The 12,518-nt window shown below is 34.8% G+C and overlaps 1 protein-coding gene across 3 annotated transcripts in view; it reads right to left on the bottom strand.

Moving 5' to 3' along the window:
* The window catches only part of EFCAB5 (EF-hand calcium binding domain 5), a 136,950-nt gene that overhangs the window by 75,313 nt on the left and 49,119 nt on the right, over positions 1-12,518 (bottom strand). For all 3 annotated transcript variants that reach the window (XM_082443393.1, XM_082443394.1, XM_082443395.1), the window contains exon 8: positions 5,178-5,245. In XM_082443393.1, coding sequence (XP_082299519.1) covers positions 5,178-5,245 — 68 coding nt within the window. The remainder of the gene's footprint in view (positions 1-5,177; positions 5,246-12,518) is intronic.

Here is a 12,518-nt window from a genome sequence, read left to right as displayed (position 1 = left end):
TGCGGTGGCTTCTCTTGCTGCAGAGCACGGGCTCTAGGTGCGTGGGCCTCAGTAGTTGCAGCATGTGGTCTCAGTAGGTGTGGCTCACGGGCTCTAGAGCACAGGCTCAGTAGTTGTGGCGCACGGGCTTAGTTGCTTCACGGCATGTGGGATCTTCCCAGACCAGGGATCAAACCCATATTCTCTGCACTGGCAGGCGGATTCTCAACCACTGCGCGCCACCAGGGAAGCCCGTTTATTAACTTTAAATTTTACAAATATAAAATTTTAACATTTGCAAATATAAAAAATTCTTGGTTCCATGAAATGATTTTTAATCTTGAAATTTACTCAGTTTTATTTGATTGCTTATTTTCATTAATTTGATATTCCTTTAAAAATTCTCTTAATTTCATCTTTCTTGTCATCTTATATTAGGTGATTTGCTTATAAAGTGCATATAGCATTTTTTTTCAATTATCGAAAACCACCAATCATAAGAGACTATTGATTTAAGAACAGATTTTGGAAAAAAACCCCAGATTTTAGGGGTTGGAGAAGAGAGGAAAAAATATTATTTTACTAATGTACACATTGACTGTAAGATGCATCTTTTTTAAAAAAATCACTTTACTGAGGTATGATTAACATGTAAAAAGCTGTACATATTTAATATATACAATTCAATGAGTTTGGGAATAAGTATATACCCGTGAAATCATCATCACCAAGATCATAGACATATCCATCACCTGTAAGATGCATCTTGCTTTCAGAAGTGCAAAAAGAAAACTGTTCATCTTAGAATTGGGGAAATAACAATGGTTTGGATTTTTTAAAAAGAGGTCTCCAATCACGTAGAAGAATGGGAGAAGTTATATTTTAACATGACATTGCTAGAGAAGACTTCTCTCTCCGAAATTGGGAAGAACTTGTAGTTCATTTTTATATTACTCTAATAATAGTTCTCTTAATTAAAAATATTTACTTTGGTGATGTTATTTTGGCAATTTACGGTTAAAACAAGGTCTCTGGAATAAATTTATTCTCAATCGAACAAGGATAAGAAGTCGTACCATGATTTATCTTTTCATTTCAGTCTGGCAAATTAAATTGGCTTTCCCAAGAAATGTGAAAAGACAATGAAAGGGTGACAGCTTTGTCAATAGCAGGCAAGGTAACAAGAGACAACATGGAACAAAAATTTTCTCACCACTTCTAATTTATTTGGGAAAAATTGAAAATATTTTTACTGAAAATTGTGATCTGTTTTTGCAACTGAATTTGTTAAAGTAAAAAGAAAGCCTCTTTTCCATCCATCTGATTTTGATTTATCTGATACCAACAGGAAAATGGTCCATGTTGGTCATAGAGAATCCTCTTCTTTCTGGCAAAACTGCATTTACGTGGGCACTAAAAAATTTCAGAATCATGTACCAAAATGTTCATTGCAGCTCTATTTACAATAGCCAGGACATGGAAGCAATCTAAGTGTCCATCATCGGATGAATGGATAAAGAAGATGTGGCACATATATACAATGGAATATTACTCAGTCATAAAAAGAAATGAAATGGAGGTATTTGTAATGAGGTGGATGGAGTTAGTCTGTCATACAGAGTGAAGTAAGTCAGAAAGAGAAAAACAAATACAGTATGCTAACACATATATATGGAATCTAAGGAAAAAAAAAAAAAAAGTCCATGAAGAACCTAGTGGCAAGACGGGAATAAAGACACAGACCAACTAGAGAATGGACTTGAGGATATGGGGAGGGGGAGGGGTGAGATGTGACAGGGTGAGAGAGTGTCATGGACATATATACACTACCAAATGTAAAATAGATAGCTAGTGGGAAGCAGCCGTATAGCACAGGGAGATCAGCTCGGTGCTTTGTGACCACCTAGAGGGGTGGGATGGGGAGGGTGGGAGGGAGGGAGATGCAAGAGGGAAGAGATATGGGAACATATGTATATGTATAACTGATTCACTTTGTTGTAAAGCAGAAACGAACACACCATTGTAAAGCAATTATACTTCAATAAAGATGTTTAAAAAAAACATAAAATTGTAAACTTAAAATTAAGTGAATTTGGGGGTATGTAAATCATAACTCAATAAAGCCATTTAAAAAAAAAATTTCAGTCATTCAAATTTTGTAAAATACTCTACTTTTTTCCATTGGAAAGAAGGAAAGTAATGATGTAGAAGAAATTTCATTTGGAAAATCAGCTACTTGTAAAAGAAAGGTTTATGTAATAAGTAGAGTGATAGGTATGTTTGGCTAGTCATTTTATGGGAAAATGAAGTCAGACTCTCACTTCATTATTTACCAAAATAATTTTCAAATTAATTTTACAGAGCAAAAAGAGCTAGAAAAAATGGGTGAATATTTAGCTGATCATGGGAAGGAGAGAAACCTCTAAGCACAGGAGCAATGGAAAAGACCTCAAAAAATCAATAGATTTATTTATTAAAAAAAAAACATTTTTGGAAGTTAGAAAACACATTAAAAATTTTTAAACAATTGGAAAAACTTGAAAAATACATGCAATTTACAGTCATAAATGGTAATATCTTTAGTACATAAAGAGCATTTACAATTCCACAAGAAAAAATAAACATCAATAGGTAAGATGGGCAAAGGATGTGAACAGATAATTCACAGAAGAAAAAAATTTTAATTGCACAGAAAAATGTTTAACCTCATTAGTAATCAAAAAGATAAAAGTTAAAAAACAAAATGCCATTAAATTGCAGAGGTTTCTTATACGCAATAATGCCCACTATTGGTGAGAATATGGTGCTTTGAAAGCTCTCACATATTGCTAATGGGAGAACAAATCAGTATAATCAAAAGCACAATTGGACAATAGATACCCAAATCCTTCCAATGTTTATTCTTTGACCTAGTAATTCTTTCTGGGAACCTATTCTAAGGAAATTACTGTGTCTTAGCTCGGGCTGCCATGACAAAATACCATAGACTGGGTGGCTTAAACAGCAGAAATTTATTTACTCACAGTTCTGCAGGCTGATAAGTCCAAAATAAAGGTGCCAACAGGGTTGGTGTCTGGTAAAGGCTCTCTTCTTGGGTTTCAAATGGCTGCCTTCTTGCTGTGTCTTCACAAGGCCTTTCCTTAGTGCATGCATGTAGAAAGAGAGAGAGGTCTCTCTCTTTCTCTTCTTGTAAGGTCATCAATCCTATCGGATTTGAACTCCACCTTTATGACTTCATTTAACCTTAATTACCTCTGTTAGCCCTATCTCCTAAAAAAAATCACATTGGGAAGGTTAGGAATTCAACATGTGAATTTGCAGGGGGCATAATTCAGTCCATATCAAGCTGTAAACAAAAGTTTATATGCAGATAGTAATCCTATCATATTTATAGTGAATAATGAGAAATGTCCAACAATAAATAAATGATTAAATAAATTATAATAATTATATTATAATGTTTCCATTAAAATGAATTATGGATTAAATTTTTTTCTTCTTTATACTTTTTATTTTTAATTTTCTAAACTGAATATTACTTTCTTACTGAGATATAATTCACATATCATAAAATTCATAAAGTATTACTTTTATATTTTAAAAAATAAGAAAATTTTCTAAATTGCCCTATTTTAGGGAAACTAGTATAAGACAAAAAGGCAAGTAGCATCTAGAATCAGTGTCTTGCAAAGAAAATTAAGTTACATTTATTACTACATTAAAGTGATAAAGCCTTGACTTTTTCTAAACCATTTTAATACTATAGTTTATTCTTCTGCATATTTTTCTTTGAGTAACTTTTCTCATTTGCACTCACAAGATTTTATTGGGTTGGCCAAAAAGTTCATTTGGGTTATGGAAAAACTTGAAAGAACTTTTTGGCCAATCCAATAATTTATGGAGATGGCTGACTGTTGGCATGGGGAAGCTAATGTCACTGACAGAAGATTTTTTTTTATTATTTACAGTTTCCAAGAGAAGGGAGCATGTCATGCCATGCAAAGCCACAGAGGGAGCACCAGGTTTGGGTCTGGAGGCAGAAGCAGGAGTAAGTGGAAAGCCTGGGCCAGAGCCGTTATTGGAGTTTCCTCAGGAAAGGCAAGGCAGGGCAGAGTAAACAGTTTAGGATTGGCTAGTTTGAATAATCTCAGCAGGCCTTGGGGTACAGGGGCAGTCCCTAGTTATCTGGTATCTGGCCCTGGGTTGATTTAGTGCAGGGGAAATATTGGTTTGGTGAGTGAGATTTAAATAAGGAGGTGGTTCAGAGCATGTGCTCTGGACCACAGAGGACATATAAACAACTTTGGCCATTAGTTTGGCCCTGTGACTAATGGATGCCAAATAGACAAATACAGAATATAAGAAAACAGAACATAATTGAGACAGGATTGACAAATACTTCTGTATGATAATTATTTCAAGGATTCCAGAAATCCTTCATACAGAACCTTGAAATTGTATATAGTGCATAGTCACACCTTCCATGGAGCCAGGGTATAAGAGAGGAGGAGAAAGTTACCTTGACTCTGGGACTCAGAGAAAAACAAGGGGAATTAGAGGAGAGACATGAAAAAATATAAAAGCAGGCTATAGAAGACTTAGGACCCTGGTACTATTAAGTTGCTTCTTTTGCTTATTCCACTACAGTAGAATCATACTTTCTCAGGTGTAATTTTATGTAGACTTCTAAGCCAAACTGCCTGAATACAAATTTCCCTAGCTCCACTAATTGTGAGACCGTGTACAAGTTACTTACCTTTTCTGTACCTTAGTGTCTTCATCTATAAAAGTAGGAATAAGGATTGCTGAGATTACCTGAGTTAATATATGGATAGCTTTGGACAGCACCTGGCCCATAGGAAATGCTTTGTAAGTTTGAAACCTCATTATTATTTGTAGAACCAGATTTCACTGAATATAAGAAGCTGGTTTTTCTTGGCCCTACCTGAAGGTGTCAGTGGAAGTTTTTCACACACATCATGAGTACCACTGACTGAAAGAAGTTGCAACATGCCTTTGATTATAAGATGTAACCTAATTTCAGAGGGGTTAAAATATTTTGAAGTGTACATCTTACAATCGATAAAATAAGTTTTTATGCTTTCATTTAATTTAAGTAAATGTATGTGTGACATCCACCAAAAGACAATTGAAACTGGCAAAATAATTTGATTTAAATAATGAATAATGTAACTTACTTCTATAAATTCCATTTTGTTCAGTCTTGGTTCCATTGAGTCAGCAATATCCAATTGTTGGCAGCATGCTTTTAATTATGGAACAAAGGTTATTTGATAGTTTGGTTGTGATACATTCATATTTTATATTCATATTATAGTACTCCAAAAGAACACAAAATTCTTAATGTCCATCAATATTTATAATAGAGTAAATGATATATAGTTGGGTGACATTACAATTACTACAAAATTATTATTTTTCCTGGCTTCTATTTAACTAAGCAACTCAAACACTAAAAAGAACATGCCTACATTTTTAATGACCATGTCAAGATAAAGCAGAAATAAATAGGCACATCAATAGTATAAAAGACTGCAAAAATATCTGTGTTGGTTTATGCTAGTATTTATGCAGAAGGTCCTAAAACACAACACTTCCACAAACTTTCCTTTTAAATACTTAATTTTGTCTTTAATATTTTAAAAATTAAATAAATAATATATGAATATATTCTTTTGGTAAAAGACTCAAATAATACAAAAATATAAACAGCAAAACTTGAAATAGAGACTTTTTTAAACCTCCATTTGATTATGACATTTACATGATCCTTATTGACCTTACCAGGACACATAAATTGTATGAAAGCTCATGATAAAAGAATTAATACACTGGTTTCCTCTCCTACTTCTAAGAGTAACTCTTCCTGCCTATTATGGGCTGGTACATAAAAACATTTTTTTTTTTGAATTTTATTTTATTTATTTTTTTATACAGCAGGTTCTTATTAGTTATCCATTTTATACATATTAGTGTATACATGTCAATCCCAATCTCCCAGTTCATCACACCACCACCCCAACCCCCGCCACTTCCTCCCTTGGCGTCCATACGTTTGTTCTCTACATCTGTGTTGCAATTTCTGCCCTGCAAACCTGTTCATCTGTACCATTTTTCTAGGTTCCACATATATGTGTTAATATACAATATGTGTTTTTCTCCTTCTGACTTACTTCACTCTGTATGACAGTCTCTAGATCCATCCACGTCTCTACAAATGACCCAATTTCGTTCCTTTTTATGGCTGAGTAATATTCCATTGTATATATGTACCACATCTTCTTTATCCATTTATCCGTCGGTGAGCATTTAGGTTGCTTCCATGTCCTGGCTATTGTAAATAGTGCTGCAATGAACAGTGGGGTCCATGTGTCTTTTTGAATTATGATTTCTCTGGGTATATGCCCAGTAGTGGGATTGCTGGGTCATATGGTAATTCTATTTTTAGTTTTTTAAGGAACCTGTATACTGTTTTTTAAGGATACTCCATAGTGGCTGTATCAATTTACATTCCCACCAAAAGTGCAAGAGGGTTCCCTTTTCTCCACACCCTCTCCAGCAATTGTTTGTAGATTTTCTTTTTTTTTTTTTTTTTTTTTTTTTTTTTTTTTTTTTTTTTTTTTTTTTTTTTTTTTTTTTCACACACACACACTGTATTTTATTTTTACAAGAGATAAATAGACTGACACCAAGCATTGTACATGGATGACTACAACAAAAGCAAGAATGATTGCAATTACCAAACATGAAACACACTCATACTATGTCATAATACTGACATTCAGTCCAGTAATCCTCCACTGTAACAGCTCCTTTACTTTGCAGTGAAAATTGATTTGTATATTCTTTGCCTCTGAGTCCTTGTGGGATTTTTTTTTTTTTAATTCAGACAGAAAGTCACAAAAATTATACTCATCCTCATCAGTTCACTCAGTCCCATGTAATTAATTGTTTTTTTTTTATCTTGATCTTTTGTTAGCACTTTTATGAGTTCATCAGTTTTTCATCAGAGTTCTGAAAATGCTTATTCATTCAGTTCAGCAGTACAGTCAGTTACCAGAAACCTGTACTTGTCAGAGTCTTTTCCATGAATTTCTTGAAGATGAAACCCTTTTATAGGAACATATTTGCAAAATCATCAGAGTACACCCAGAACTGTCTGTAAATGACAAAAGACTTAAAAATGACCACGGTAAAAGATTTGATGAAAGTTCATAATAATGCAGTTGACAAGAAAATTAGTTATTTCTGAGATATACATTTTAAAGTAATAGCTAGGATTATTACTTATAACATTATACCAGAACATATAAGATTTTTAGAAATTTCATGTAATGTCTGAAACATTTATATTAACATATTTCCATACATATTTCCATACAAATACAAATATAAGATTTTTAGAAATTTCATGTAATATCTGAAACATTTATATTAACATATTTCCATACAAATAACCCAATGAAAGTTTAGTATTAGTTGTTTTGTTTGCTTTTTTATACTGCAGGTTCTTATTAGGCATCAATTTTATACACATCAGTGTATACATGTCAATCCCAATCGCCCAATTCAGCACACCACCATCCCCACCTCACCGCAGTTTTCCCCCCTTGGTGTCCATATGTCCATTCTCTACATCTGTGTCTCAACTTCTGCCCTGCAAACTGGCTCATCTGTACCATTTTTCTAGGTTCCACATACATGCATTAATATACGATATTTGTTTTTCTCTTTCTGACTTACTTCACTCTGTATGACAGTCTCTAGATCCATCCACGTCTCAACAAATGACTCAATTTCGTTCCTTTTTATGGCTGAGTAATATTCCATTGTATATATGTACCACATCTTCTTTATCCATTCGTCTGTTGATGGGCATTTAGGTTGCTTCCATGACCTGGCTATTGTAAATAGTGCTGCAATGAACATTCGGGTGCATGTGTCTTTTTGAATTACGGTTTTCTCTGGGTATATGCCCAGTAGTGGGATTGCTGGGTCATATGGTAATTCTATTTTTAGTTTTTTAAGGAACCTCCATATTGTTCTCCATAGTGGCTGTATCAATTTACATTCCCACCAACAGTGCAAGAGGGTTCCCTTTTCTCCACACCCTCTCCAGCATTTGTTGTTTGTAGATTTTCTGATGATGCCCATTCTAACAGGAGTGAGGTGATACCTCATTGTAGTTTTGATTTGCATTTCTCTAATAATTAGTGATGTTGAGCATCTTTTCATGTGCCTCGTGGCCGTCTGTATGTCTTCTTTGGAGAAATGTCTATTTAGGTCTTCTGCCCATTTTTGGATTGGGGTGTTTGTTTCTTTGATATTGAGCTGAATGAGCTGTTTATATATTTTGGAGATTAATCCTTTGTCCGTTGATTCATTTGCAAATATTTTCTCCCATTCTGAGGGTTGTCTTTTCGTCTTGTTTATGGTTTCCTTTGCTGTGCAAAAGCTTTGAAGTTTCATTAGGTCCCACTTGTTTATTTTTGTTTTTATTTCCATTACTCTAGGAGGTGGATCAAAAAAGATCTTGCTGTGATTCATGTCAAAGAGTGTTCTTCCTATGTTTTCCTCTAAGAGTTTTATAGTGTCCAGTCTTATATTTAGGTCTCTAATCCATTTTGAGTTTATTTTTGTGTATGGTGTTAGGGAGTATTCTAATTTCATTCTTTTACATGTAGCTGTCCAGTTTTCCCAGCACCACTTATTGAAGAGACTGTCTTTTCTCCATTGTATATCTTTGCCTCCTTTGTCATAGATTAGTTGACCATAGGTGCGTGGGTTAATCTCTGGGCTTTCTATCTTGTTCCATTGATCTATGTTTCTGTTTTTGTGCCAGTACCATATTGTCTTGATTACTGTAGCTTTGTAGTATAGTCTGAAGTCAGGGAGTCTGATTCCTCCAGCTCCATTTTTTTGCCTCAAGACTGCTTTGGCTATTCGGGGTCTTTTGTGTCTCCATACAAATTTTAAGATGATTTGTTCTAGCTCTGTAAAAAATGCCATTGGTAATTTGATAGGGATTGCATTGAATCTGTAGATTGCTTTGGGTAGTATACTCATTTTCACAATGTTGATTCTTCCAATCCAAGAACATGGTATATCTCTCCATCTGTTGGTATCATCTTTAATTTCTTTCATCAGTGTCTTATAGTTTTCTGCATACAGGTCTTTTGTCTCCCTAGGTAGGTTTATTCCTAGGTATTTTATTCTTTTTGTTGCAATGGTAAATGGGAGTGTTTCCATAATTTCTCTTTCAGATTTTTCATCATTAGTGTATAGGAATGCAAGAGATTTCTGTGCATTAATTTTGTATCCTGCAACTTTACCATATTCATTAATTAGCTCTAGCAGTTTTCTGGTGGCAGTTTTAGGATTCTCTATGTATAGTATCATGTCATCCGCAAACAGTGACAGTTTTACTTCCTCTTTTCCAATTTGTATTCCTTTTATTTCTTTTTCTTCTCTGATTGCCGTGGCTAGGACTTCCAGAACTATGTTGAATAATAGTGGTGAGAGTGGACATCCTTGTCTCGTTCCTGATCTTAGAGGAAATGCTTTCAGTTTTTCACCATTGAGAATGATGTTTGCTGTGGGTTTGTCATATATGGCCTTTATTATGTTGAGGTAGGTTCCCTCTATGCCCACTTTCTGGAGAGTTTTTATCATAAATGGGTGTTGAATTTTGTCAAAAGCTTTTTCTGCATCTATTGAGATGATCATATGGTTTTTATTCTTCAATTTGTTAATATGGTGTATCACATTGATTGATTTGCGTATATTGAAGAATCCTTGCATCCCTGGGATAAATCCCACTTGATCGTGGTGTATGATCCTTTTAATGTGTTGTTGGATTCTGTTTGCTAGTATTTTGTTGAGGATTTTTGCATCTATATTCATCAGTGATATTGGTCTGTAATTTTCTTTTTTTGTAGTGTCTTTGTCTGGTTTTGGTATCAGGGTGATGGTGGCCTCATAGAATGAGTTTGGGAGTGTTCCTTCCTCTGCAATTTTTTGGAAGAGTTTGAGAAGGATGGGTGTTAGCTCTTCTCTAAATGTTTGATAGAATTCACCTGTGAAGCCATCTGGTCCTGGACTTTTGTTTGTTGGAAGATTTTTAATCACAGTTTCAATTTCATTACTTGTGATTGGTCTGTTCATATTTTCTGTTTCTTCCTGATTCAGTCTTGGAAGGTTATACCTTTCTAAGAATTTGTCCATTTCTTCCAGGTTGTCCATTTTATTGGCATAAAGTTGCTTATAGTAGTCTCTTAGGATGTTTTGTATTTCTGCGGTGTCTGTTGTAACTTCTCCTTTTTCATTTCTGATTTTATTGATTTGAGTCCTCTCCCTCTTTTTCTTGATGAGTCTGGCTAATGGCTTATCAATTTTGTTTATCTTCTCAAAGAACCAACTTTTAGTTTTATTGATCTTTGCTATTGTTTTCTTTGTTTCTATTTCATTTATTTCTGCTCTGATCTTTATGATTTCTTTCCTTCTGCTAGCTTTGGGTTTTGTTTGTTCTTCTTTCTCTAGTTCCTTTAGGTGTAAGGTTAGATTGTTTACTTGAGATTTTTCTTGTTTCTTTAGGTAGGCTTGTATAGCTATAAACTTCCCTCTTAGAACCGCTTTTGCTGCATCCCATAGGTTTTGGGTCGTCGTGTTTTCATTGTCATTTGTCTCTAGGTATTTTTTTATTTCCTCTTTGATTTCTTCAGTGATCTCTTGGTTATTTAGTAACGTATTGTTTAGCCTCCATGTGTTTGTCTTTTTTACGTTTTTTTCCCTGTAGTTCATTTCTAATCTCATAGCGTTGTGGTCAGAAAAGATGCTTGGTATGATTTCAATTTTCTTAAATTTCCTGAGGCTTGATTTGTGACCCAAGATGTGATCTATCCTGGAGAATGTTCCGTGTGCACTTGAGAAGAACGTGTAATCTGCTGTTTTTGGATGGAATGTCCTATATATATCAATTAAATCTATCTGGTCTATTGTGTCATTTAAAGCTTCTGTTTCCTTATTTATTTTCATTTTGGATGATCTGTCCATTGGTGTAAGTGAAGTGTTAAAGTCCCCCACTATTATTGTGTTACTGTCGATTTCCTCTTTTATAGCTGTTAGCAGTTGCCTTATGTATTGAGGTGCTCCTATGTTGGGTGCATATATATTTATAATTGTTATATCTTCTTCTTGGATTGATCCCTGGATCATTATGTAGTGTCCTTCCTTGTCTCTTGTAACATTCTTTATTTTAAAGTCTATTTTATCTGATATGAGTATTGCTACTCCAGCTTTCTTTTGATTTCCATTTGCATGGAATATCTTTTTCCATCCCCTCACTTTCAGTCTGTATGTGTCCCTGGGTCTAAAGTGGGTCTCTTGTAGACAGCATATATATGGGTCTTGTTTTTGTATCCATTCAGCCAGTCTGTGTCTTTTGGTTGGGGCATTTAATCCATTCACGTTTAAGGTAATTATTGATATGTATGTTCCTATGACCACTTTCTTAATTGTTTTGGGTTTGTTTTTGTAGGTCCTTTTCTTCTCTTGTGTTTCCCACTTAGAGAAGTTCCTTTAGCATTTGTTGTAGAGCTGGTTTGGTGGTGCTGAATTCTCTTAGCTTTTGCTTGTCTGTAAAGCTTTTGATTTCTCCATCAAATCTAAATGTGATCCTTGCCGGGTAGAGTAATCTTGGTTGTAGGTTCTTCCCTTTCATCACATTAAGTATATCATGCCACTCCCTTCTGGCTTGCAGAGTTTCTGCTGAGAAATCAGCTGTTAACCTTATGGGAGTTCCCTTGTATGTTATTTGTCGTTTTTCCCTTGCTGCTTTCAATAATTTTTCTTTGTCTTTAATTTTTGCCACTTTGATTACTATGTGTCTCGGCGTGTTTCTCCTTGGGTTTATTCTGTATGGGACTCTCTGCGCTTCCTGGACTTGGGTGGCTATTTCCTTTCCCATGTTAGGGAAGTTTTCGACTATAATCTCTTCAAATAGTTTCTCTGGTCCTTTCTCTCTCTCTTCTCCTTCTGGGACCCCTATAATGCGAATGTTGTTGCGTTTAATGTTGTCCCAGAGGTCTCTTAGGCTGTCTTCATTTCTTTTCATTCTTTTTTCTTTAGTCTGTTCCGCAGCAGTGAATTCCACCATTCTGTCTTCCAGGTCACTTATCCGTTCTTCTGCCTCAGTTATTCTGCTATTGATTCCTTCTAGTGTAGTTTTCATTTCAGTTATTGTATTGGTCATCTCTGTTTGTTTGTTCTTTAATTCTTCTAGGTCTTTGTTAATCATTTCTTGCATCTTCTCGATCTTTGCCTCCATTCTTATTCCGAGGTCCTGGATCATCTTCACTATCATTATTCTGAATTCTTTTTCTGGAAGGTTGCCTATCTCCACTTCATTTAGTTGATTTTCTGGGGTTTTTTCTTGTTCCTTCATCTGGTACATAGCCTTCTGCCTTTTCATCTTGTCTATCTTTCTGTAACTGTGGTTTTTGGTCCACAGGCTGCAGGAT

The sequence above is a fragment of the Balaenoptera physalus genome (assembly GCF_965194825.1).
Source record: "Balaenoptera physalus genome assembly, chromosome: 20".
Lineage (NCBI taxonomy): Eukaryota > Metazoa > Chordata > Mammalia > Artiodactyla > Balaenopteridae > Balaenoptera > Balaenoptera physalus.
This window is presented reverse-complemented; position numbering and strand designations above follow the sequence as displayed.